The sequence below is a fragment of the Crocodylus siamensis genome, chromosome 4, assembly GCF_052110815.1.
Source record: "Crocodylus siamensis isolate JL-2025a chromosome 4, ASM5211081v1, whole genome shotgun sequence".
In the NCBI taxonomy this organism is placed as follows: Eukaryota; Metazoa; Chordata; order Crocodylia; family Crocodylidae; genus Crocodylus; species Crocodylus siamensis.
Window position 1 is genome coordinate 245,146,723 of NC_143398.1, and position 24,305 is coordinate 245,171,027.

General features: G+C 48.0%; 1 protein-coding gene across 1 annotated transcript in view; it reads right to left on the bottom strand.

Moving 5' to 3' along the window:
* Positions 1-224: 224 nt before the first annotated feature.
* Positions 225-24,305, bottom strand: part of PECR (peroxisomal trans-2-enoyl-CoA reductase) — a 33,991-nt gene continuing 9,910 nt past the window's right edge. Inside the window, exons 3-8 of the mRNA XM_090046105.1 lie at positions 18,243-18,408; positions 9,764-9,845; positions 7,424-7,520; positions 2,248-2,355; positions 538-649; positions 225-393 (exon numbers count right to left, since the gene is read on the bottom strand). Of these exons, the coding sequence (XP_089902231.1) occupies positions 314-393; positions 538-649; positions 2,248-2,355; positions 7,424-7,520; positions 9,764-9,845; positions 18,243-18,408 (645 nt within the window). The 3' untranslated portion in view covers positions 225-313. The remainder of the gene's footprint in view (positions 394-537; positions 650-2,247; positions 2,356-7,423; positions 7,521-9,763; positions 9,846-18,242; positions 18,409-24,305) is intronic.

Sequence of the window (24,305 nt, forward strand, 5' to 3'; positions counted from 1 at the left end):
TTTGACAACTTCAGTATGGCATGCCCTATCCCAGGAGTTACAGAAATCCTCTTCTTCTAAAGAGTCTTCTTTGGTTCCCCCAGACTGAAGCTGCTAAATGCTGGCATACTGAGGTGAAGAATCAGTCTACTCCAATTCTTCTCACTGGGAGATGGAGAGTATTCACTGTAAAACTTTATGGCATTCTTTACAAACTTACAAAAAAAATTTAGGCACACAGGGTATTAGCAGGATATCCAGCTTTATTGGGCATTCGACACCAAAATCTTGCCCTGTTAGCATCACCAGGGAGGTCAAGCAGAATCTCTTTTCTTTATAGCTTTGATTTTGGAAATGCTTTTTCAAGCGCTCTGGCGTTCTCTCCTTCTGGTGCTGGAGGCCAGTTGTTATGATCTGTGATGCAAAGAACAGCAGCAGCAACAATAAAAAATACTTAATTCCTCTTCCAAATTAACCATTTATGTCCTCCCATTCCAAGTGGCACCCTGCCCAAAGTCAAGTCACTGCAGGACACATATTCCAATAGTTCATTTTTACCTGGTACATCCCAGAAGGAGGCATACAAGGTTTGACCGCCATCCACAGTCACAGTTTCGCCAGTTATAAAGGAGGCAGCAGGAGACAGCAGAAAACACACGAGAGGGGAGACCTAATAAAGAATTATAGAGCTCACTGACTGTGGCGTGAGGGGGAGGCACGTGATACAAAGCTCCTCGAGGCTGATGTGCACGCAAGGCAGCTACTGCAACACACCCATGTTCTGTGGGTGCCAAGCATATGTAGTTAGTTCATCAGTGACATTAAGCTAAAGTTTGAACACAGCCACCATCTAAATACGGTTGCTTAGTGCAACAAGCCTTCTGAATTGGGCATCTGATCTGAACTTATCTTCCCTACTTCAGGCCAAAAAAAAAAAATGCAGCACTGTTCTTACTGACCAGACCAACAATTCGTAACTGGGGTTCGTGAGATCCCTTAAAGGCCCAGCTCCCATGCTCCTCCCTCTGGGCCCACTCCAATGCACCACAGACAAGCTATGCCCACAGCTGCTCCTCTGGGGACTCCTGCTTCTTTTGCCACCTCCTTCCCTGCCCAGCAGCCCCTGCACTCCAAGCAGCACATTGTGATGTGGACAAGCAGGGAATGCAGGGCTGCACTTTTCAGCCTAGCTCATCCCCCATGCTCCTCCCAGGGCAGGCAGGAGGAAGGGGCAGGGAACCCCATTTGCCAGCAGGTGAGCACCCAAGGGAGCAGCTGTGACAGTGGGGAGGGGGTCTCTCTCACCGCCCCCGGTACAGAGTGGGAAGGGATGAACTATTTTAACAGCTACATTCATTTTTTTCTTCTTCTTATGTGTCATTCTCTTTTTATTTGTGACTACTCTGGAAAGCTGCACGCAGCTTTGGAAAGCTCATTGATTTTATGATCTTAATGTTTATGGTACACCAAAGGTTAGGCTTATATTGGCTACTGGCTGATGGGAAGCATGTCATGTATCATACCTCCTGTCCAACAGCAGCTAGAGAAAAATCAAAGACATCATTAACATGGAATGACTTTGCCTTGGCAATCCAATCAGTATGCCAATGAGATTGACCGAACTCAGAAAAAAATGGTGGCTCCAAAGTGTTGGGATTGGGTTTCAGGTACTCAGATTTAAGGGTCACAGCAGGACATGCTTTTGGGATCAAAAAGGAACCTTTTAACTCACAGATCTGAACAACTTAAAGAATTTGTTCCAGGGACAGAGAATGTGAACGTGAACCTGAACCTGGGTGCCAGGCAATAAATAACTGCAGTGACCCCTGCAAGCGCATTTGCTTCTCCTCTCCCCAAACTAGACTGAGGTGACACTAAATTCAGAAGAGTTATAAAGGAGTGCCAGAAGCCAGAAAAAAAATTGAGAACTGATGGATCACACAATCAACTGTAAAAGAGACCGAGTTTTTTCTCACCTTAACCATCAGTAGTTTCCATCCTCTCTCTCTCTTTTAACAATCATTTTAGGAAGAAACTAGAACTCTGTAGCAGAAAATGGTGTCTGTAGTGAATTTTCAGCATGCATCTAGAAGTGTGGAATCTTTAAGCATTCCAGCAATTCTTCTAAAGCTAATGAGCCTTGCTCAGAGCTCCCCTTCTTGCAATATTTTCTATATCTAAATATTCACCCACTATCATTCTCCATATAAAAAAAGTGCCAGAGGTACAGACACCTTAGCAATAAACCTTTATTCTGAAATATCTTACCTCTTCAGGAACTCCCAGTCTCTTGGCTGGAATCTTTGAGGGATATGTTTTTAAAATATCATCAATGTGTTTATAGTTTGCAAAGGCAGTTTCTGAATATATTATTCCCTGTAGTAAAACAAAACATAATGAGACCAATGCAATGTTATATACATTCAAATTCTAACATATTTAATATCCAAATGTTTTTATTGCATAAACAGTACCCAAGAGCAATTTGTTAAAATTATTATTAGGCTTGGGTATAATAAGATAGCTATTTGTATTACTACTAGACTCTTTGCTGTCTCATTACTACAGCAGCAAAATTCTTATTGTAAGCCAGTTTTAGGATTTTGAATGGAAATACATTGGATTTCCTTAGTTAACCATCAGTGCCTCAATCTCACCTCAAAAGCTACACAAAGCTAGATAGACAGTAAGAACCAGGGAGAGATCACCAAAGAGGAATATACCTCTTCTGCTCGTGCTTGTAGGGAGGCAGTTAGACAGGCCAAAGCTACCATGGAGCTGAGGATGGCAACCCAAGTAAAAGACAATAAGAAATTGTTTTTTAGATATATAGGGAGTAAAAGGAAGGCCCAGGGAGGAATAGGACCTCTGCTAAATGGGCAGAAACAATTGGTGACGGACAGAGGGGACAAGGCTGAACTCCTCAACGAGTTCTTCGCCTCAGTGTTCCTAAGCGAGAGGCATGACAAGTCTCTCCCTGGGAGTGTAGGGAGGCAGCAGCAAGGCACCAGACTTCCATGCGTGGACCCTGAGGTGGTGCAGGGTCACTTGGAGGAACTGGGTGCCTTTAAGTCGGCAGGCCCGGATGAGCTCCATCCGAGGGTACTGAAGGCACTGGCCGACATCACTGCAGAGCCACTGGCGGGAATATTTGAACGCTCGTGGCGCACGGGTCAAGTCCCGGAGGACTGGAAAAGGGCCAGTGTGGTTCCCATTTTCAAGAAGGGGAGGAAGGAGGACCCGGGCAACTATAGGCCAGTTAGTCTCACCTCCATCCTTGGCAAAGTCTTTGAAAAAATTATCCAGGCTCACATTTGTGAGAGCCCGGCAGGACAAATTATGCTGAGGGGAAACCAGCACGGGTTCGTGGCAGGCAGATCGTGCCTGACCAATCTAGTCTCTTTTTATGACCAGGTCACAAAACGCCTCGACGCAGGAGGAGGGGTGGATGTCGTATACTTGGACTTCAGGAAGGCCTTTGATACGGTATCCCACCCCATACTGGTGAACAAGTTAAGGGGCTGTGACTTGGATGACTGCACAGTCCGGTGGGTGGAGAATTGGCTGGAGGGGCGCACCCAGAGAGTCGTGGTGGATGGGTCGGTTTCGACCTGGAGGGGTGTGGGCAGTGGGGTCCCGCAGGGCTCGGTGCTTGGACCGATACTCTTTAATGTCTTCATCAGCGACTTGGACGAGGGGGTGTAATGTACTCTGTCCAAGTTTGCAGATGACACTAAGCTATGGGGCGAAGTGGACACGCCGGAGGGCAGGGAGCAGCTGCAAGCAGACCTGGACAGGTTAGATAAGTGGGCAGAAAACAACAGAATGCAGTTCAACAAGGAGAAATGCAAAGTGCTGCATCTAGGGAGGAAAAATGTCCAGCACACCTACAGCCTAGGAAATGACCTGCTGGGTGGCACGGAGGTGGAGAGGGATCTTGGAGTCCTAGTGGACTCCAAGATGAACATGAGTCGGCAGTGTGATGAAACCATCAGAAAAGCCAATGGCACTTTATCGTGCATCAGCAGATGCATGACAAATAGGTCCAAGGAGGTGATACTTCCCCTCTATCGGGCGCTGGTCAGACCGCAGCTGGAGTACTGTGTGCAATTCTGGGCGCCGCACTTCACGAAGGATGCGAATAACCTGGAGAGGGTCCAGAGAAGGGCCACTCGTATGGTTAAGGGCCTGCAGGCCAAGCCCTACGAGGAGAGACTAGAGAAACTGGACCTTTTCAGCCTCCGCAAGAGAAGGTTGAGAGGCGACCTGGTGGCTGCCTATAAGTTCATCAGGGGGGCACAGAAGGGAATTGGTGAGTATTTATTCACCAAGGCCCCCCCGGGGGTTACAAGAAATAATGGCCACAAGCTAGAAGAGAGCAGATTTAGATTGGATATTAGGAGGAACTTCTTCACAGTTCGAGTGGCCAAGGTCTGGAACGGGCTCCCAAGGGAGGTGGTGCTCTCCCCTACCCTGGGGGTCTTCAAGCGAAGGTTGGATGTGTATCTAGCTGGGGTAATGTAGGCCCAGCACTCTTTCCTGCTTATGCAGGGGGTCGGACTCGATGATCTATTGAGGTCCCTTCCGACCCTAGTATCTATGAATCTATGAACCCCAGAGACAACTTTGGGAATTACATATATTTAAAATTGTTTTTTACTGAAGGAGAACAAAAGTCCTGAACACCAGGACTTTTCAAGGGTTTCTGCCATAGATTCATAGATACTGTACTAGGGTTGGAAGGGACCTCAACAGTTCATCGAGTCTGAGTCTTGTGCTTTTACAGAATGCTAGACAGGCTGAACTGTGTGCAATGGGCAAACCAGAGGCTCCAGTCAGATTCAGGGCCCTGGTTTGTGCAGATGCATAGGAAGAGGCAACGGCCCCTGCCCTTAGGACTTTCCACCGTAGATTAAGGTGCAAGGGAAGACGATGGTAACAGTAGGAACACAGGGGTCACAGAAATCAATTGTGTGCATCATCCCCATGTTTCATGTTGTTTTCTAGGGGGAGAGATTTTCTGAATTAAAACGGAAAGTTTCTGTCATTAATTCATCAGGCGGGTATTGAAGAGTGATTAATGCAGGAGTGGGCAATTGTTTGGGCTGGAAGGCCACTTAGGGAGCCACGGTGAGCTGCTGTGGGTTGTGGCGGGTCAACTGATCCTATCTGGGCAGGCCTGTCTGCCCTGCGCCCACCACTGGGAGCATCAGACAGAGCAGGCGGGCCGTGGAGACTGACTTGGGCACAGCATACAGCCAGGCGGATGGGATGGGACGGTGGGCGGGCAAGGCGCAGCACCCAGAAGTGGGACAGGTGCTGTCACCACCCCTCGATCCCAGCCCCACCCGCCCTCTCCTGGACAGTGCTCCACCCCCCCGCAGCCTCACCCCATCCGCCCAGTTGAGTGAGCCCTGCCTGCAGGGATCCTGGGCCAGTTTTCATGGAGACGCTGCCCAGTCACTTCATACAGCGCCCCTGGTAGAGGGTGTGGGGCAGATGGGCTGGGGTGCCTGGGCAGCAGGGCTGGATCCAGTGACAGTGGTAACACTGGCAGCGGCTGCCAGAAGGAGCCACCCCTGCCACTGGGGCTGCCGGGAAACTGGGTGTGGCCATTGTGCCACCCCAGCCCCACTACAAGCCTAGGAGTGGCAGGACCAGCTGCATGCAACACAGCCTGGGCTGCCCTTGTGCCTGGGATGGGTGGGGCCCAGGGACGTGCTGCAGGCTGGATCCCTTGGTGGGCTGGATCCAGCTCGTGGGACATGTTTTACCCACCCCTGTATTAATATCTTCGAGAAGGAATGTGAACTAGCATTTTTGGGAATTAGAAGTAAAATATTTAACAAATAAGCATGTTATTTCCTTTGAAATCAGTCCTTGTTTTCTAATACATGTTTCTTTCATGACTTTGGCTTATAAAGTGAAAGTTTCCTGGGGATTACCACAATGATTGTGTGGCCACAGGGATGAAGTACAGATGTGAAAGATTATCCTGACTGTCATGTGGAATTATTTAGTTGACATAGCAACAAGTCCATTTTAGACTAGCCAGTAAATAACTGTTGTAAAACATCTGTACACTTTCCAACTTGTATGTTATCGGACGATCAGAGCAGTGTGTGTTGGATAGATGACATGTTCTACAAACACGAGTACTGCAGAAATCAAACTACATATTGAAATCTTTATCAGAGATGCTGTCTGACGTGTGCATTAAAATGTAATTGAGATTATTAACTGGGTAAATAATACCCAACTGAAAAAGGCAGGCAGACTCACAGAATGTGTTGATGTACAAGTTGACCTAAGTTGTTATTTCCCCAAGATTTAATGAGCCTAAAAAAAAAAAAAAACTCAGTGAAAAATAATATAACACTTAAAAGATTTCACTGATAAAAAGGTGAGTTAGGCTTCAAGGTCTTTCTTTTTTCAATGAAACCTTTACTCAAATGTGCATATCTGTGTCTGAGGAACTTAGGCTTTCTCGACCTGAACGGAACAGCAGTCCACAAACCAACACAAAGCAACTTAAGCCTCCAGTCATAAGGCATGACCTATCTGTGCACAATCCAATACTAGCAGAAGAAAGGTTTCCCTATTGACTGGCCAACTGATTAGATGTGACTTTTGGAAACAGAAAATAATGTGGATTTTGAATGGGAAACATCTCCTTGTCCCACATATGCCCATCAAAAATAAAGTGTGGTTTAGGATGAAGTTTCCAAGAAGGAAACCAGTGCACCTACAGTTCCAAGTTAGGGCTAAAATGCCTCTAAATTCACAGCAGCCTATATTACAAAAAGCCAGTCTTTCCATAAGACTGCTTAAACCAGTTATTAAACACATACCTAGTTCCTCAGGGATGTAATGAGCATGTTTTAGCTACCCTGTACATTGGCTTCCTATGTACATGTGTAACACTCATATTTTGCCTAATAATAACCCTACTTTCCATAGGGAAATTGAGACAAAAAGAAAATAAGGGACATGTTCCAAGTTGCACACTGGAAACAGAAGCCATATCTTTTGGCTCCCAATCCTGAACTAGTCTCATGAATCCATCCTGTCTCCCACTCTTTCTATACAGAAGCACAATGAGCCCAGAACTGAGGTAATCACTACTGAAACACTGAACACTGCGTAAATGTTCATGATGAGCATTTGAAAAGCAAATCTCCCTCCCCTCTTAAGTGTCTTTCTGTTAAGGAGAAAAAGCAGAGATGTGCCAAGAAACCCTGGATGTGGAAGTGATAACAGACACAAATTATACTGGTGACACTCAAGGAGGCTGAAATTATCAAAGCGGTTTTTTTGGTTGGTTGGGTTTTTTGGGTTTTTTTTTAAACACCCACGACTGCCCTATGCTGGCTTTTTAAAATCTTAACCACGGCCATGCCCTTTTGGTAAGTCTGGTCACATAACCTGTTGTTACAGTACTTACAGGGGCAACGCAGTTGATTCTTACTCCTGCACAGGCCCACTCAATAGCTAAACTCTTGGTTAGGTTTTGCACTGCAGCTCTAGCAGCTCCTGTATGCCTATGAGAGAGAGAAGAATCAATGTCCACACGTAATACAGAGCCTTGCCTCACCACACCCTGACAAATTAAAAAAAAAAAAAAGCCAGATTAACACAGGTACTGTTTAAGGCTGGACCAGTCGCTTAGGGAGGAGCATATTCTACCTTATGAAGCAGACATTAACCAACTTGGCACCCTAGAGATGGGCAAAAGTCAAGAGACAGTTTAAGTGAAAACCAGAGGTCGTAAGATGGCAGCAAGAGATAATATGAGGAGGAAATCCCAGTGCACAATGCAATAACACAGCTGGGCAGATAAGTTGCAACAAAAAATATTTCTGCTGTAAGCTGGGGCCTCATCAGCTGAGGCTACAAGCAGGAGAAAGATCTGGGTATAACGGCCAATCACAGAACAACCACAAGCCACTACTGTGATATGCCTGTGAAAAATAATCCTAATGGGTCTCTAAGAGACATAGGGAAGTATTAATGCTGTTATATAAGGCCCTACAGAGTCCTTATCTGGAACACCACATTCAATTCAGATACATCATGCTTGATAGAGATGAATTCAGACTTTTGCAAGTGTACAGAAGTGCTACCAGAATGATCAAGGCCATGGGAAAGCCTGAGAGAAAGATATGAGAACTCGTCTTGTTTGGCTACAAAACACAAAGGCTGAGAGGGGATATCACTGCTGGCTCTTCTCCCAGTGTATTTAGACATTTACGCTAGTGGAAAATGCTGACAAAAGCCAAACACACACTTGCATATAAAACAGACCACAAATACATTCATGCAGAAACTCAGAACAAGGTTCTGGAATAGCTTTCCCATATAAGCTAAGGGAGAAAACAGACTCCCTAGTTAGAAGACTGGAAGTTGAAATGAACGGGTCAATATAACCTAGCTGCCTGCAATAACATCGGCTGGACCTAATGACTCAGGAGATCCCTATGATCCCAGCCTGGATCACTGGAAACCTGGAAGTTCACTGGTCAACAGTTTTGCTCATCCAGGCCCAGAAATGGAGTTCATAACTGACCACATGAACAGTGTCCTGAGACCTGTTTTCATCTTTTTTTAGGAAATAAGATGGGATTCAGGCAGTCCAACTTTGGGTTTAAACATAATTGTGGTAGTGACGTATCCTCAGTGGAAGCTCTTGCAGGCTTTTCCAGAGCAGAGAATTTCACGCTGAGGTTTGAGCACCATCTTGTGGATATTTTAGATCATCTTCGTGAGCCTACAACAGGGATGGCCAACCTGTGTCATGAGAGCCACAAGGGTATGGGCAGCCTGTGTACGTGGCATGTGGGTGGATGGGGAAGGGGACGGGAAGCACAGCGGCAGAAATGGCAGGAAGCAAAATCAGGCAAGGAGCAGAGGGCTGGGAGCTGAAAGCAGAGCAGCACATTGGGAGAGGGACTGGAGTGGCATTTGGGGAGGGTAAGGAGCCAATTTCTGGCACACCTGCTAAAAGGTTTGGCACCCACTGGAGTACAATCAGCCAGTTCGGGGCTTTTATAAAGAGCTGGGTCAGGAACTGTTTTTGTGTTCTACAAACATTTAAGATTTCAAGTTTCTAATCCTGAATCAGGTCCTAAAAAAAAAAAATCTTGAAAATGTTTGCCAAGGGAAAAGTGTTAGGAACAAAACATTTTGCATTCAGTCTATTTTTTAAAATATAAAAAAAGATTCTATTTAAGAACAAAAACTAGTTCAAGTGGATAAAGATGAATATTACCATTTAGGAAGCTGTCCAAATTGTCCTGACAATTTCAAAAAGCTTTCAAAACGTCTTCAGCCCTTTCTCACAAAATATTTTAATTCCAACGAGTCAGGATTTCCTGATGGAAAATGCTTCAATTCTCCGACCATCTCTCCTCTCAGAAAGTAAAAAAAATTATGAACACACTTACTAAAACCCTGCTGATCCAGCTGCATGCGAGTATGCTGGTCTGCAGCATGCAACAGGGGAGAAGGGAGTTTCATCTCATACAGCCTAATGTTACCCAGCTCGAGAGCCAGCCTATTATCATAGCTTCCTCTGAACTCCAGTATTTGCACATACAGTCAGTCTAGTCTTAAAGACATTTGGAAGGAATGTCAGGGCAGAGCAATAACTACATTTCCACCCCTTCCTTGCTGCTGAGCACATGCAACTATTCACTATTCAGAAAGCAGGCTCTGCTGGGGACACTCAGCTGAAAGTTGTAACAATTTCCAGGTGAAAAAGGTTTGGAAATATAAGTAGCCTCACGATAAACCAGGCATCCCAATTCTTGTGGCAGCTACAATGTTGACAATGGCTCCTCCATGCTCCTTCATCCAGGCATCGTATACTGTAGAGAGGGAGTAAAAATAAGCTTATTAATATCTGCATCTTTTAACAAGAATTTTTCTCCCACTGATGAGAGCAAGCTTCTGCCAGCCCCAACTCCCATGTCCCCCCACAGCTTAGCTGCATTTCTGAAGGGCCCTGGAGGGGTCACCTACCCTTTTAAATGAGTTTTATCATTTGTGAAATGGAACAGCTAGTGTGATGCTTTCCTAAGTTAAGAGTTATCTTGCTTGTGGAAAGTCTGAGATCTTAATCCCTACCCTGTAAATATTACTCCCGCTGTCCTAGGATCACACAGCACCAACTTCAAATTTAGCCTCACATTCCTTCTTTCACAAAAAGCACTATGTCTACGTCTGTGGGGATGGAATCCAATTGGATGAAGAACATTTTGGACACAAAACGCCCAGTAAGTTCAACATGGGCAGAAGCCAACTTTTACTTTTATTTAAAAGCTGCAAAAACAACTTAGGAGTCATCTATCTTGGATCTAGTGCTCACCAGCCGGGATGAACCTGCAATGGAATTATTGTAGTACAATAGATAGTCTTCCTGATTCTAAGGAAAGGAAAACACAAAAGCAGCCAAATGAGGAAGAATGGCTTCAAAGAGGCAGACAACTGGCAAAGTCCCACCGCTCACGCAGGTTTCTAACCTGTGTACAGGACCTCCACCTGACGCAGGAGGTACATGGTCCCACTAGGGGGAATGCCTTACTGGATCTGGTATTGGCAACGGGGGATGACATAGTAGGGGACCTACAGATCGGTAGCCATCTGGGGGACAGTGATCACCTAAAAGTACAATTCAACATAAGGCGTCGAGTGGGTAAGGTAACCAGTAGGGTGAACGTGCTGGACTTTAGGAAAGCTGATTTCAGCGAACTCAGGCGATTAGTGAAGGATGCACTGCAGAGTAGTAGTTTTGAAATGATGGGAGCCCAAGAAGGGTGGCTGTGCCTTAAGGAAGCTATCCTTCTCGCACAAAGCGAGACGATCCCCGTGCGAGGTAAAAGAGGGAAAGGGGCCAGGAGGCTTCCCTGGCTGACCAGAGAAATCCAGGGCAGACTAAGGGCCAAAAGGGGAGCACATAAAAAGTGGAAACAGGGAGAGATCACCAAAGAGGAATATACCTCTTCTGCTCGTGCTTGTAGGGAGGCAGTTAGACAGGCCAAAGCTACCATGGAGCTGAGGATGGCAACCCAAGTAAAAGACAATAAGAAATTGTTTTTTAGATATATAGGGAGTAAAAGGAAGGCACAGGGAGGAATAGGACCCCTGCTAAATGGGCAGAAACAATTGGTGACGGACAGAGGGGACAAGGCTGAACTCCTCAACGAGTTCTTCGCCTCAGTGTTCCTAAGTGAGAGGCATGACAAGTCTCTCCCTGGGAGTGTAGGGAGGCAGCAGCAAGGCACCAGACTTCCATGCGTGGACCCTGAGGTGGTGCAGGGTCACTTGGAGGAACTGGATGCCTTTAAGTCGGCAGGCCCGGATGAGCTCCATCCGAGGGTACTGAAGGCACTGGCCGACATCATTGCAGAGCCACTGGCGGGAATATTTGAATGCTCGTGGCGCACGGGTCAAGTCCCGGAGGACTGGAAAAGGGCCAATGTGGTTCCCATTTTCAAGAAGGGGAGGAAGGAGGACCCGGGTAACTATAGGCCAGTCAGTCTCACCTCCATCCTTGGCAAAATCTTTGAGAAAATCATCAAGGCTCACATTTGTGAGAGCCCGGCAGGACAAATTATGCTGAGGGGAAACCAGCACGGGTTCGTGGCAGGTAGATCGTGCCTGACCAATCTAGTCTCTTTTTATGACCAGGTCACAAAACGCCTCGACGCAGGAGGAGGGGTGGATGTCGTATACTTGGACTTCAGGAAGGCCTTTGATACGGTATCCCACCCCATACTGGTGAACAAGTTAAGGGGCTGTGACTTGGATTACTGCACAGTCCGGTGGGTGGAGAATTGGCTGGAGGGTCGAACCCAGAGAGTTGTGGTGGATGGGTCGGTTTCAACCTGGAAGAGTGTGGGCAGTGGGGTCCCGCAGGGCTCGGTGCTTGGACCGATACTCTTTAATGTCTTCATCAGCGACTTGGACGAGGGGGTGAAATGTACTCTGTCCAAGTTTGCAGATGACACTAAGCTATGGGGCGAAGTGGACACGCCGGAGGGCAGGGAACAGCTGCAAGCAGACCTGGACAGGTTAGACAAGTGGGCAGAAAACAACAGAATGCAGTTCAACAAGGAGAAATGCAAAGTGCTGCATCTAGGGAGGAAAAATGTCCAGCACACCTACAGCCTAGGAAATGACCTGCTGGGTGGCACGGAAGTGGAAAGGGATCTTGGAGTCCTAGTGGACTCCAAGATGAACATGAGTCGGCAGTGTGACGAAACCATCAGAAAAGCCAATGGCACTTTATCGTGCATCAGCAGATGCATGACAAATAGGTCCAAGGAGGTGATACTTCCCCTCTATCGGGCGCTGGTCAGACCGCAGCTGGAGTACTGCGTGCAATTCTGGGCGCCGCACTTCAAGAAGGATGCGGATAACCTGGAGAGGGTCCAGAGAAGGGCCACTCGTATGGTTAAGGGCCTGCAGGCCAAGCCCTACGAGGAGAGATTAGAGAAACTGGACCTTTTCAGCCTCCGCAAGAGAAGGTTGAGAGGCGACCTGGTGGCTGCCTATAAGTTCGTCAGGGGGGCACAGAAGGGAATTGGTGAGTATCTATTCACCAAGGCGCCCCCGGGGGTTACAAGAAATAATGGCCACAAGCTAGAGGAGAGCAGATTTAGATTGGATATTAGGAGGAACTTCTTCACAGTTCGAGTGGCCAAGGTCTGGAACAGGCTCCCAAGGGAGGTGGTGCTCTCCCCTACCCTGGGGGTATTCAAGAGAAGGTTGGATGTGTATCTAGCTGGGGTAATGTAGGCCCAGCACTCTTTCCTGCTTATGCAGGGGGTCGGACTCGATGATCTATTGAGGTCCCTTCCGACCCTAGCATCTATGAATCTATGAATCTATGAATCTATGACTCAGAAAACATTAAGTCAAATCCTATGGATAGACAATTCAGGAGTTTAAAGATGTCTGGCAGTTCCCAAGGAATACAGCACTACAGGCTCATTGTCAAAGTATGCCAACACAAAGGAAAGCTAAGAAGGATCACAAGAATGAAGGCAGAACTGTTCAATGCTAGGTTCACATATTAAAAAAAGCTGCAATCAGACAACTAGCAACCTTAATATACACGCCAAAGATGATGAGATTCAATTCATGATAAGTAAAAAGTGTGGCAGGGATCTTCTGAGACATATGAATGAATTTAAGCTAGCAAGGCCTGATGCCATTCATGCAGGATGCTGAAATATTTACCATGTTTACCCAAATCCAAGACAACTTTGAATTAAGACAACCCTTCCACCCCAATAATTAGATTATAGGCATGAAAAATTATAAGTTTGTCACAATTTTTCATATGTAGAATCTAATTATCGGCAGGCTGTCTTAAATGTGGCCCCTTCACTGCTGCAGCAGGAAAACAGCAGCGGGGGGGAGGCAATGGGCAAAGTAGAGGCAAGGGGGTGGGGGGTGGAAGCAGGGGGAGTCGGCATCCTGCCCCTTATCCCTTGCCCCCCTGGTGACTACCCCTCTACCATTTACCCCCTTCTGTTGCTTTCCCTCCTGATGCAGGTACAGGTGGAGCTCCAGAGTGTCTCCTGCCCCACACTGCAGGGAGCAACTGAGCCAGGTGCCCAGTTCTGCAGTGTACAGTTTCCTCCCTCTCTGGACCTCTCCTCTCCCCACTCCTGTGTTTCCCCTACACAGCTGCTCCCACACCTCCCAGCTGGAGCACTGCGATACCTGATTCTCAAATGAGGCTTTGTTTTCCCCATAACAAAGGGGTACAAACCTCATCTTGGAAATGAGTAAATACAGTAGCTCAAAAAAGACCCTTGTAACAACATTTGCAAATTCAACTGAAAATCATATTTGCAAATTCTTTGAGGGCATGAGGTCCAAAAGAATTGGTGAAGGACTAATATGTTGTCCCTCTTAATAAAGGAGGCCCATAAAACTACAGACTGTCCTTCTGACTTCAAACTTAGGAGATTACTAGCACAAACTGAAAACAGTTGATTTGTAAATATTTAGGAGGATGAAGGGCATGGCCACTAGCAGCCAACATAGCTCTGTTAAGACCAAATCAGGTCAAATGATTTCTTTTGTTGACAGGATAACCCATTTGGGGACAAGGAGAATGTGGTGGACATAACATACCTGGACTTCAGGAAGGCTTCTGACATGATGCCACATGCCATTCTCATAAGTAAGCAAAAGAAATGGGAACTGAATTGAATTGCCATCAGGTAGACTTACAACTGTTTGAATAACTGCAAGCAAAGGGTAATGTAAATGGATCAATGTCAGATCGGTAGGAAGTCTCAACTGGGGATTCACAGAAGTCCTTTCTTGTTCTTCTGCTAATATATTAATAACTTGGATGCAGAAGTAAAGCATACCCCAGATCAAATATGTAGCGGACACAAAACTGGGAGAGCACACAAATGCTTTGGAGGGTGGGATTTAAATTCAAAAGGTATATTGAGAGAACTGACTGGGCAATTGAGAAGAGGATAAAAACGAACAAGACAACAATGTAGCGGGCTGCACAGCGGGAAGGAAAACAAAATGAACAAATACGAAACGGGGGAACCAGCGTGGCACAGACTGTGATTCTAATAGATCACAACTTCAGTGAGTTGGCAGCATGATGCTGTCACACAAAAGCCAATGCAGCTTTGGGAGGCATGAGCAGAAGCACTGTATGCGAGACACAGGAGGTGACAGTACCACCTATACTTAGCACTAGTTGGCCCTCAGCTGGAACACTTGATATAGTTTTGGTCCCCACCTGTTAAAAAAAGATTGTGGAGAAACTGGAAAGGATCCAGAGGCAAATGGCAAAGATGGCAAAGGGACTGAAAAGCAAGCTGCGTGAGGAAACATGAAAAGGAACCAGGTATGTGTAGCTTGGAAAGATTAGCTGGACACGTGATACTAATTTTCAAATATCTGAAAAGCTGTCAGAAAGAAGATGGAGGAAAATAGTTTCCCCTTGACAGAAGACTGGATGCATGGCAGTGGGTGTGGATGGCAGCAGAGCTGACTGAGAACCCCACCTCAGGGAAAACTTCCTAGCTGCAAGAAGAGTAGGACAGTGGTAACAGTTGCCTTGGGAGGTTGTGGACTCTCCTTCGCTGGAGGTTTTCAGTGAAGTGGGGCTCCCTGCCTAGCAGTGCTAGGCTCCCCACTTGCCTTTGGGCACGCCTCCCACCTGACTCGCCGGCCACACCATGCTCTTATTAATTAGGATGTTAATTAAGTGGGAGGCTGCCCATTTTATGCCCTGATGCCAGGGGGCGCTATCTGCCGCGCTGAGCCTTCCCTACACCGCAGCCCATGCCTCACACATGGCATCCGGCTGTTGGTCACACCAGCCCCACACTGGGCTCCAGAATCCTCCTATCAGGACCCACCTCTGATTCCTCCGCTCGGGTGGCCTGCTCCGCCATCACTCGGGCTGCTGAGCTCTCCTCCTGGCCGTGGTCCCCCTGGGACCTTCGGCCACACAGGCCCTGGCATCACCCCCAAGGCCAGGCGGGACCCCAGGCCCTCTGCTCTGGGCATCCCTTGTGGTGGGCCCCTGGCCCCAGCACTGACCAGTCGAGGAGGTACTCTGCCTCCAGCCTCTCTCACTAGCCCCATTCTCTCTTGGGTCCACCTTCCTGGGTGTGGGAGCTGGGGTACCTCACACCATGAGTGGTGCTCCAGGGTCTCAAGGGGACTCTCCCTCCCCCCCATAAGCAGCAGTTCATGGTGCTACTTAAGATCTTACTTTTGACCCACACTTGGCCTCCCAGCAGTGGAGGACTTACTGGAGTCAGGACTCGCCCCCTCTCTCTTGAGCTGAGCCCCCTTTACTCGGCCTCTGGCCCAAACTAAAGCCTCAGGTGTCCAAAGACCTACGTGGGCCTCCTCCCCTCACTTGGGGCTCCACACCGCCCCCTCCACTCAGGGCTACTCATCTCTGTCCCCTTCACTCGGGCTCCACACCACCCCCTCGCTTGGGGCTACTCGTCTCTGCCCCCTTGCTTGGGGCTCCACACCACCCCCTCGCTTGGGGCTACTCGTCTCTGCCCCCTTCACTCGGGCTCCACACCGCCCCCTCGCTTGGGGCTACTCGTCTCTGCCCCCTTCACTTGGGCTCCACACCACCCCCTCGCTTGGGGCTACTCGTCTCTGCCCCCTTCACTCGGGCTCCACACCACCCCCTCGCTTGGGGCTACTCGTCTCTGCCCCCTTGCTTGGGGCTCCACACCACCCCCTCGCTTGGGGCTACTCGTCTCTGCCCCCTTCACTCGGGCTCCACACCACCCCCTCGCTTGGGGCTACTCGTCTCTGCCCCCTTGCTTGGGGCTCCACACCACCCCCTCGCTTGGGGCTACTCGTCTCTGCCCCCTTCACTCGGGCTCCACACCACCCCCTCACTTGGGGCTACTCGTCTCTGCCCCCTTGCTTGGGGCTCCACACCACCCCCTCGCTTGGGGCTACTCGTCTCTGCCCCCTTCACTCGGGCTCCACACTGCCCCCTCGCTTGGGGCTACTCGTCTCTGCCCTCTTGCTTGGGGCTCCACACCACCCCCTCGCTTGGGGCTACTCATCTCTGCCCCCTTGCTTGGGGCTCCACACCACCCCCTCGCTTGGAGCTACTCGTCTCTGCCCCCTTGCTTGGGGCTCCACACCACCCCCTCGCTTGGGGCTACTCGTCTCTGCCCCCTTCACTCGGGCTCCACACCACCCCCTCGCTTGGGGCTACTCGTCTCTGCCCTCTTGCTTGGGGCTCCACACCACCCCCTCGCTTGGAGCTACTCGTCTCTGCCCCCTTCACTCGGGCTCCACACTGCCCCCTCGCTTGGGGCCACGGGGGCTTCCCTTCCTAGTGGGCTCAGGTGGCCACAGCTGTGCCTGGCCCCCACTCTCCCTCCTGGTGGTCTTGCACCCCACAGGGCTCAAGTGGCCACAGCCATGCCTGGCCCCAGCAGCCTCCAGTGTCACGCAACGCACCTGAAGGTGAGGGCTAGGGTTAAGGTGCCCCTACCCACCTTTCACCGGGATGGTAGCTGGCCTGGCATTTCCTGGGGGCTCCCATGCCACAGAGCCCCACCAGGTCACGCACTCCTGGCAAGGTGCAGTTTTAGGTCATGCCCAGGACCAGGAGCCTCCTGATCATCCCCTACAGCTCCTGCCCTTACCTTCAGGATGATGCACAAAGCCTCGCAGCAGGCAATGCTACTGCCTTCCCAGCCAGCAGGGAACTGAGCTCTTTATATAGGCAGCCAGAGATCTAAAATGGCTGCCTTAATCAAGCACCTGCTGGCTGCTTAGCTTTGGTCGTAAAGTGGCATGCCAACAGTGCCCTGCCACACACCTTCCCCCTTTAAATGGTACCTAGGGGCTTTCCCCTGCTGCTCCTCCGAAGTAGGCTCCCCTTAGGGCCTATGAGAGCCCTAAAAAGTGGTGAGCACCCCAAAAGGTGCTCCGTCACACACCACCCCGCTTAAAATGAGATCTGAGGGGTTTCACCTGGCTCCCTTCCCTGCTGGGCTCTGTCCCAGGCTACTGCAGCCCCTGCCACGTGGTGGGCAGCCCAAAGGTACTCTGCCACAGGTATCTACTGAGGATGTTTTAGTAAATCCTGCATCCATGCAGATGGTTGGACTAGAAGACATATGAGGCCACTTCCAAACCTATGTTTCATATAACTGACTTACGAATATATTTAGCTTAGGATGAGATCTATGGAAACAGCTACCCAATGGGCATGTCTACATGTACGTTTTAATGTGAATTACCCTATTTTAATGTGCATTAAAACATTTTTAATATGCCTTAAAGCATCACCAAATAAACCATGCTATTTAGTTAATATGCATTAAAATAAGCTAATGTGCATTAAGTGTCACTTAATGTGTATAACTAAAGAGCATGGTTTTTAAGATAGGCTAATGTGCATTTTCCTAGTACCTCACAATAGAGGACACTGATACATGAGATGTGGGAGGCTGCTGGAATGCAATAATTACCACGCTCCAGCAGACCTGATTAACTGTGTCTGCTCTGACATGCCATCATTACAGCGTGTCGGAGCAGCTGCCAGATGTGTACAGGTACCCGGAGGTACTAGATTTAATGTGCATTAACGAACGCACATCAATGAACATGAAGATGTGCCCACTGTCATGCACCTGTATGGAAAGCAATGGATGGGAAGAAATTACGCAAGCTTTTAAATTATTTGCTTACTGGTATTTCTGCAAGTGTTGGGTGCTCACCTGCTTTGCAGCAGTAGAAGGTCCCAGTCAGATTAGTTTCGATCACAGCATGCCAGCCCTTTGACCGGATAAGCTCAGCAGGACTTGCAAACTGGCCTCCTCCGTTGTTCACCAGGAAATCGATCCTGCCATGCAGATCCAGCGTGGACTTCACCAGATTCTCCACCTAATAAACAGCCATGTTGGCTATGCTATGAAATGTCAATCAGCCTGCTCATCCCATTTCATCCAGAGTTGCCCCCCATTTATCCTCTCCTACTACATCAAACCACAGGTTCTTCTAGGCTCCAGCTTTGCATCTATACCCGCCCCAGCCCCCAACTTTGAATGCAGCTTGACAGCTTTAAATGCCTAAGAAGAATCAGGCTGAGTGAGCAGTTGGATGGAAGATCTATCAAGAACAACTCAAGAGCTGCACAAAGCACCAGGATGTAAATAAAGGTGGAGCTGTACCGCTGGAGGTGTGGGATTTTTTTCCTTGTCAAAATATAAAAGCGAGACATGCGCACTAAACTAAACATCATTAATAAATCCTTGGCACGTCTCAGGAGAGCAGGGGGGTTTGCTTCAGGATTCTGGTGGAGCACAGCAGAAGGTAGTTATGGATATTTTCTACAGAACTGGATTTCTTGCTGTTTTCAAATAGATTACAGTATTTTTAAATTTGTTTCGTGTTTTAAAAGCAGCCACATAGCATTGCTGGCACTTCAGCAGCAGAGCAGAGAAAATACTACTTGTGCATGAGCAGCTTCATTGTTCATGTTCCTGATATTATAAAAATAAGCAATAGGCAACTTTCTCCAGTGAAACGGGAGGCTGGGCTGACTGCATCCAGTGCAGATGAGTGCTTACAGGGCAACTGTGAAAAGAAGGGGTAGAAAAACAAATCAAGCAGTCTTAACCCTCCCATCAGCAAGAGAAATATTTGGCTACACAAATCCACATACTTACCTGTTAGTGGAGGCAGAAGGAAGATTAAGAGGGCATTCTAGTAGTATTAGTATTTCATTACTGTAGTAAACTCCTAGCAAACTGCAACAGAGGATCTACTCTGCATTGCTTAGAAGAGCTCAGGGTTCCCAGGGAAGAGGAGTGGCCTCATACAGGTCAGGGAGCCAGGATGTTATAAGACTAATTCTAGCTCCGAGACAGATCAGTCCAAGTCTTGGGCTACACAATGAAACTTCTGATTCAATCTCCTCTTCTGAAGAGTATCACCATCCACATATGTGCATTTAATACTCAACAGAACTTTGCAGAAGGGTGCTTTGAGGATTTAGGTTTTACAGGAGCGTACCTATCTTTCTATCGCAAAAAAAAGAACGAGAGACCTTTTGAATAACTGCCCATCAAAATCAATTATTTCACTCCATTTTTTTCCACTCCTAATTTCAAAGTTGTTGTAAAAAGGTTCCGAGGGCTGTTAATTCTCAGCCTAGTAGAAGATGTAAGGAGTTGATCTGGCATCTCTGGTCATATAAAACAGAGGAAAGAATAAGTAACTAGACAATGTTCTGCTGACCAGGCAGATTCAAGATGACGCTCTTTCCTCAGTGGGCCTGCACTCATTCTATTCCCTTCCCAGACACTGCGCTGGCAATGTACTGCAACATCCGACACACAAGAACAGGCCGTGTGTCACCTAAAATCTTGCTAAAGCCACAAACTTAATAAAACATCAACTCAGCAAGGAAGCCAGCAAGGGGAGAACAGAGAGAGAAGAGTCGGAAACCCCGCAGGTGGGATACAGCTCGTAGGGCCAAACGAGCTCAACACCCCTGGGGTACACTGGGCACGTCTACACATGCACTTTAATGTGCACTTAACTATTTTAATGCACATTAAAGCATCGCAAAAACCCCCTGGCTAACGCACATTAAAATAGGCTAATGCACATTTTTCTAGTACCTCACAATGGAAGGCATCTATACATGTGCTCTGGAGTGTGTGGGGCGGGGACGGGCTTTAATTAGAGCCGCTCCAAGAGCCGGTCTAATTAAGTGCCTGCAGCGTCAAGTGTATTCCGTGTCCTGCCCTTCAAAATGGCAGCAGTGGTGCCTGAACTAAAGTTTGTTCGACAACCTTTAGTTAAAGCATCCCGCCACCATTTTGAAGTGCGAGGACACTAAACAGATATGACACAGAGACTGCTGGAGTGCGTTAATTAACATGCACCAGCAGACTTGATTAATTGAGTCTGCTCCCAGACATCTGGCATATGTATAGGTGCCCAGAGGCACTAGATTTAATGTACATGACTTAAAGCACATTAATGAACATGTAGACACATCCACTAAGAAGCTAACGATATGAATAGCTGCATCAATTTTACTGAAAAGTTGCTTTTTAAAATTGTTACACAGTGGTACAAGAAGCTGTGTGGACACTTAACTTCGGGTTATGCCAACTTAGTTTACAGTAGGTAAGTTGTTTCTGTTTAAATGAAACCTAAACAAGACAATTTTTATTTAAACTGAGGGTTTTCAAAGGATATTTTACTAGGTCAGTTTAAGCAGTGGTTCAAATAAACCTTAGAACCAAAGGACACTTGTACACGTGATGGGGGTTTAGTTCTCCCTAAATTGAAACAGTGGGTCTTTAACTGGTGGGTTTTTGTGTCAATTAAAAGCCAACTATTTCAATTTGGGGGCTTCAGTCACTGTTATGGAACAGTGATGGCCCACTGGCAGCTCCCCCCCGGCTCCACCAGAAAAATAAATACATAAAAAAAAGCAGCAAGGAGCCCAATGCTTCCCCCCCACCCCCAGAGCCTGCCCACCTCTCCTGTGGCCAGGGGAGCGAGATGCAGAGCGGCCCGATCCTTCCCTTGGTGGCGGCAGTGCTCCCCAGGCAGCAGTCGCCTGCTAGCACCCTGCCCAGGTGGTCCCGGGGGGGGGGTCCTTCATCACAGAGGCAAGAACCAGGCCCCCCCGCAGCTCAAGGGCTGCACACCCTGGCAGCAGCTCATATGGGCAGGCTCTGCTGAGGGAAAAAAAAAAAAAAAAAAAAAATGGCAAGGAGCTCATCTTTTTCTTTTTTCTCCTGGAGCCTGCCTGACTCTTCCGTGGCGGGGGGCGAGCTGCTGGTGGGCTGAGAGGGTCCTGAGCTGCAGAGGGCCCTGGTGCTTCCCTCCATGGCAGTGGTGCCCCCCAGGGCCACCTGGGCAGGCTGCTTACAGGCAGCACCTGGCCTGATCCAACGATGCACGGGGTGCTGGAAGCCCAGGCGTGCTCGGGGAAGCTTGGGCTTGGTGGGCTTCCAGCACCCCGTGCATCATCCCCACCACCTTTCTGCAGCCTGGGACCACCTGGGAATGGGCCGACTTGTCTCGGGGGCAGTGCGGGAAGGCGGCAGGAGGGTGGCAGGGTGGGCTGGCAGCCACAGAAGCCAATGGAGACAACGCACAGGGCACTGGAAGTCCGCCAAGCCCAAGCTTCCCCGAGCACGCCTGGGCCTCCAGCTCCCTGCGCACCATCCCCACCACCTTCTCCAGGTGTATCGCTGCAATTTGTTACGTAGCAAGCTACAATACTTTGCTATGTAACGAAGTCATTTAAAGTGAAATACGCTGTCGCACACGTACAGCATGACGAAATTAAAACGAAATATGCTGCCCCAGATGTAAATGGTGACGCCATTAAAATGGTGCAAAAGGTCAATTAAGACGCTTTAAAGGCCAACGTAGTCACGTGTACATGCGCCCAAAGAGGGCTGCCAGCTTTATTTTGAAGAATAAACTCCTCACAAAACGAAAAATAGATTGTGGAGAACACAGAACCCTGTTCAGACCCCACCTTGGTGTTATGAAGGGGTGAGGATAACTTACTTCCTGGCAAAGCCATATCTGGTTCTCTACAATACATGGACTTTTAAGACAAAGAAGAAACTAATGAGATGAAGAGAGCCAGCCAGCCACAGACAAACAGGGAGACCTGAAAAATGTAAACTGTGACTTGCTTTCCGACAAGCATTTTTAACCAAATGTTGCTCTCAGATTTATATGGCTCATTATTTTGTCAGAGCAATAAATGCAAATAGTCCAGTACTCCATGACACAGCGAAGGCTGACAACCTCTCCTGTCCCAGCCTAGAAGCTTTGATATTTTCACACCGTAGCTGCCCCCCTAATTAATTCACCATGAGTATTATTATAAAAGCAGGAGGATTTTAGGGCTCTTGGAAATAAAGGAACCCATTGCTACCCACAGGGGAGGAGCAGCCATGGTCAATATTACCGCACTGGGATCAGACATGTCTGCAAGACATCCAGCTGGCTCTCTACCTCGGTTTTGATGTCAGGGGCTGCACCAAATCTCTGCACCCAGGGACAGTTTTTGCTGGATTGGAGGCAAGGAAATGCAACGCTGTGTATAACATAATAAAAGTGGTTGGTTGATCTCAGGCAGGGTGCTCAGAAGATGGGCCCAACTGCACTGAAGGTATACAGACCTATCCTTTAGCAAGCAAGACAATCTCTTTAGCTTCTTGGACCGGGGAAGAATGCACCAAAACCCTCCTGGGAATCCTGGCCCTAACTCAGAGGGGAAGAGAGCCTTGATTCCTTCCTTTCTCCACTGCTGCACGGGTGATGTGCACCTCTCCCCTCAACATACAGCCTCTTCTCTTTTGGTGGTCAAGATGTGGAAGGACCGTGGAGCACCCCATCCCTGCCACCCGAGGACAGTGTTCGTGAGCTAAGCACAGTTGGGTTCCTGGAGCTTGGGAGAGGGTTTAATAAACGGGACCCACAACCACTTTGTTTGAATCTTGGCCAGCAGAAATCGGAACCCCCCTCAGGCCTCTTCTCATGTGTAACAGCAAGTGTGGCACTGATTTCATTACTGCTTCAGGACGTCAGCAAGGCCCTAACTGGTCCCCACATACACTTCAGTCCAAAAGGAAAGTCATAAGAGACCAAATTTAATGTTCCAACCCATCATGAAGGCAAAGGAGGGAAAGCCCAGGTGCTCTTCACCTAGCAGCAGTCCAACATGTCCTAGTCCACTGCTTTGAACACAAAATCTGCTAGATGGAAAACTAACTAGAATAAGAGACAGTGAGGAACTAGCCTCCCTGTTTTAACCACAGGAGAACCAACAGGTTCTTCACTGTTTGAGTGCCTTCAACAGCAAGCAAGATTGTTTCTTGTACATTAAGAAAAAATAAAGCAAGCAGATCCCCTGGGTAAGAGAATAAAAACTTGCATTAATTAAGTTATTCCCAAATTTCTCCCACAAGTCTCTTGCAGCAGTTGCTTAATACACCTCCGACTCTTCATAGGCTGGAAAGAGCTCTGACATCACAGATAAAAAGCTACATGCAGAGACCTGCTTCCTTTAAAGCTGTAGGTTATCCAGTTTCAAAGCCAGGCCAACAAAAGGAAGGAAAGCTGCGTCATCGTCAAGCCAGGTGGCCTATTTGGAGATGAGGCACAGCAGGCAAAGAGGTCTTTTGGCAGTTTTGAAAGCAGTTTCATGTTCTGCCTGACTAGCAGTTTGAAGTAGGACATTTTTTTGGCCTCTGTACAATGAAATGAAAAGGTGAGACTAAAGCAGAAGTGGCTTGCTCCTGTACCTCTTTTGCTTGGCTTTATTTGTCCAAAGGTTTAAATTGGAGATGTTACCAAGAAGCCTCAAATGGCAGCAAACATAGGTAACAGGTATGCACTTCTGTACTCCATTAGGGATAATACTTCTATCCCTTTATTTTTGTAGAATTGTTATAACAGGTCTTGTGTTGCACTCCCAACTTTACTCAGTCTCATCCACAGGGCCAGATGTATGCATTTCCTCCTCCCCTTCTCCATGCCTGCACTGGATCTCTTCTCTCAAGATCCTATGTTTCAGCCATCATCTTTTAGGTTGAGGAATAGGCAAATTCTGAAAGTAGTCCCATCACTACCCTACAGACAGATCAGCTACTAGGGAGTACCTTTCACCCTAATCCCTGCAAGGCGAAGACGTGAGCAAAGACAAAGGTATTTGCAGCCACTGCTTTTCTGAGGCAATATCAGGCAAATACAATTTAGAAATGGAAAACTTGACCTATAAATGTCTTGTCAAA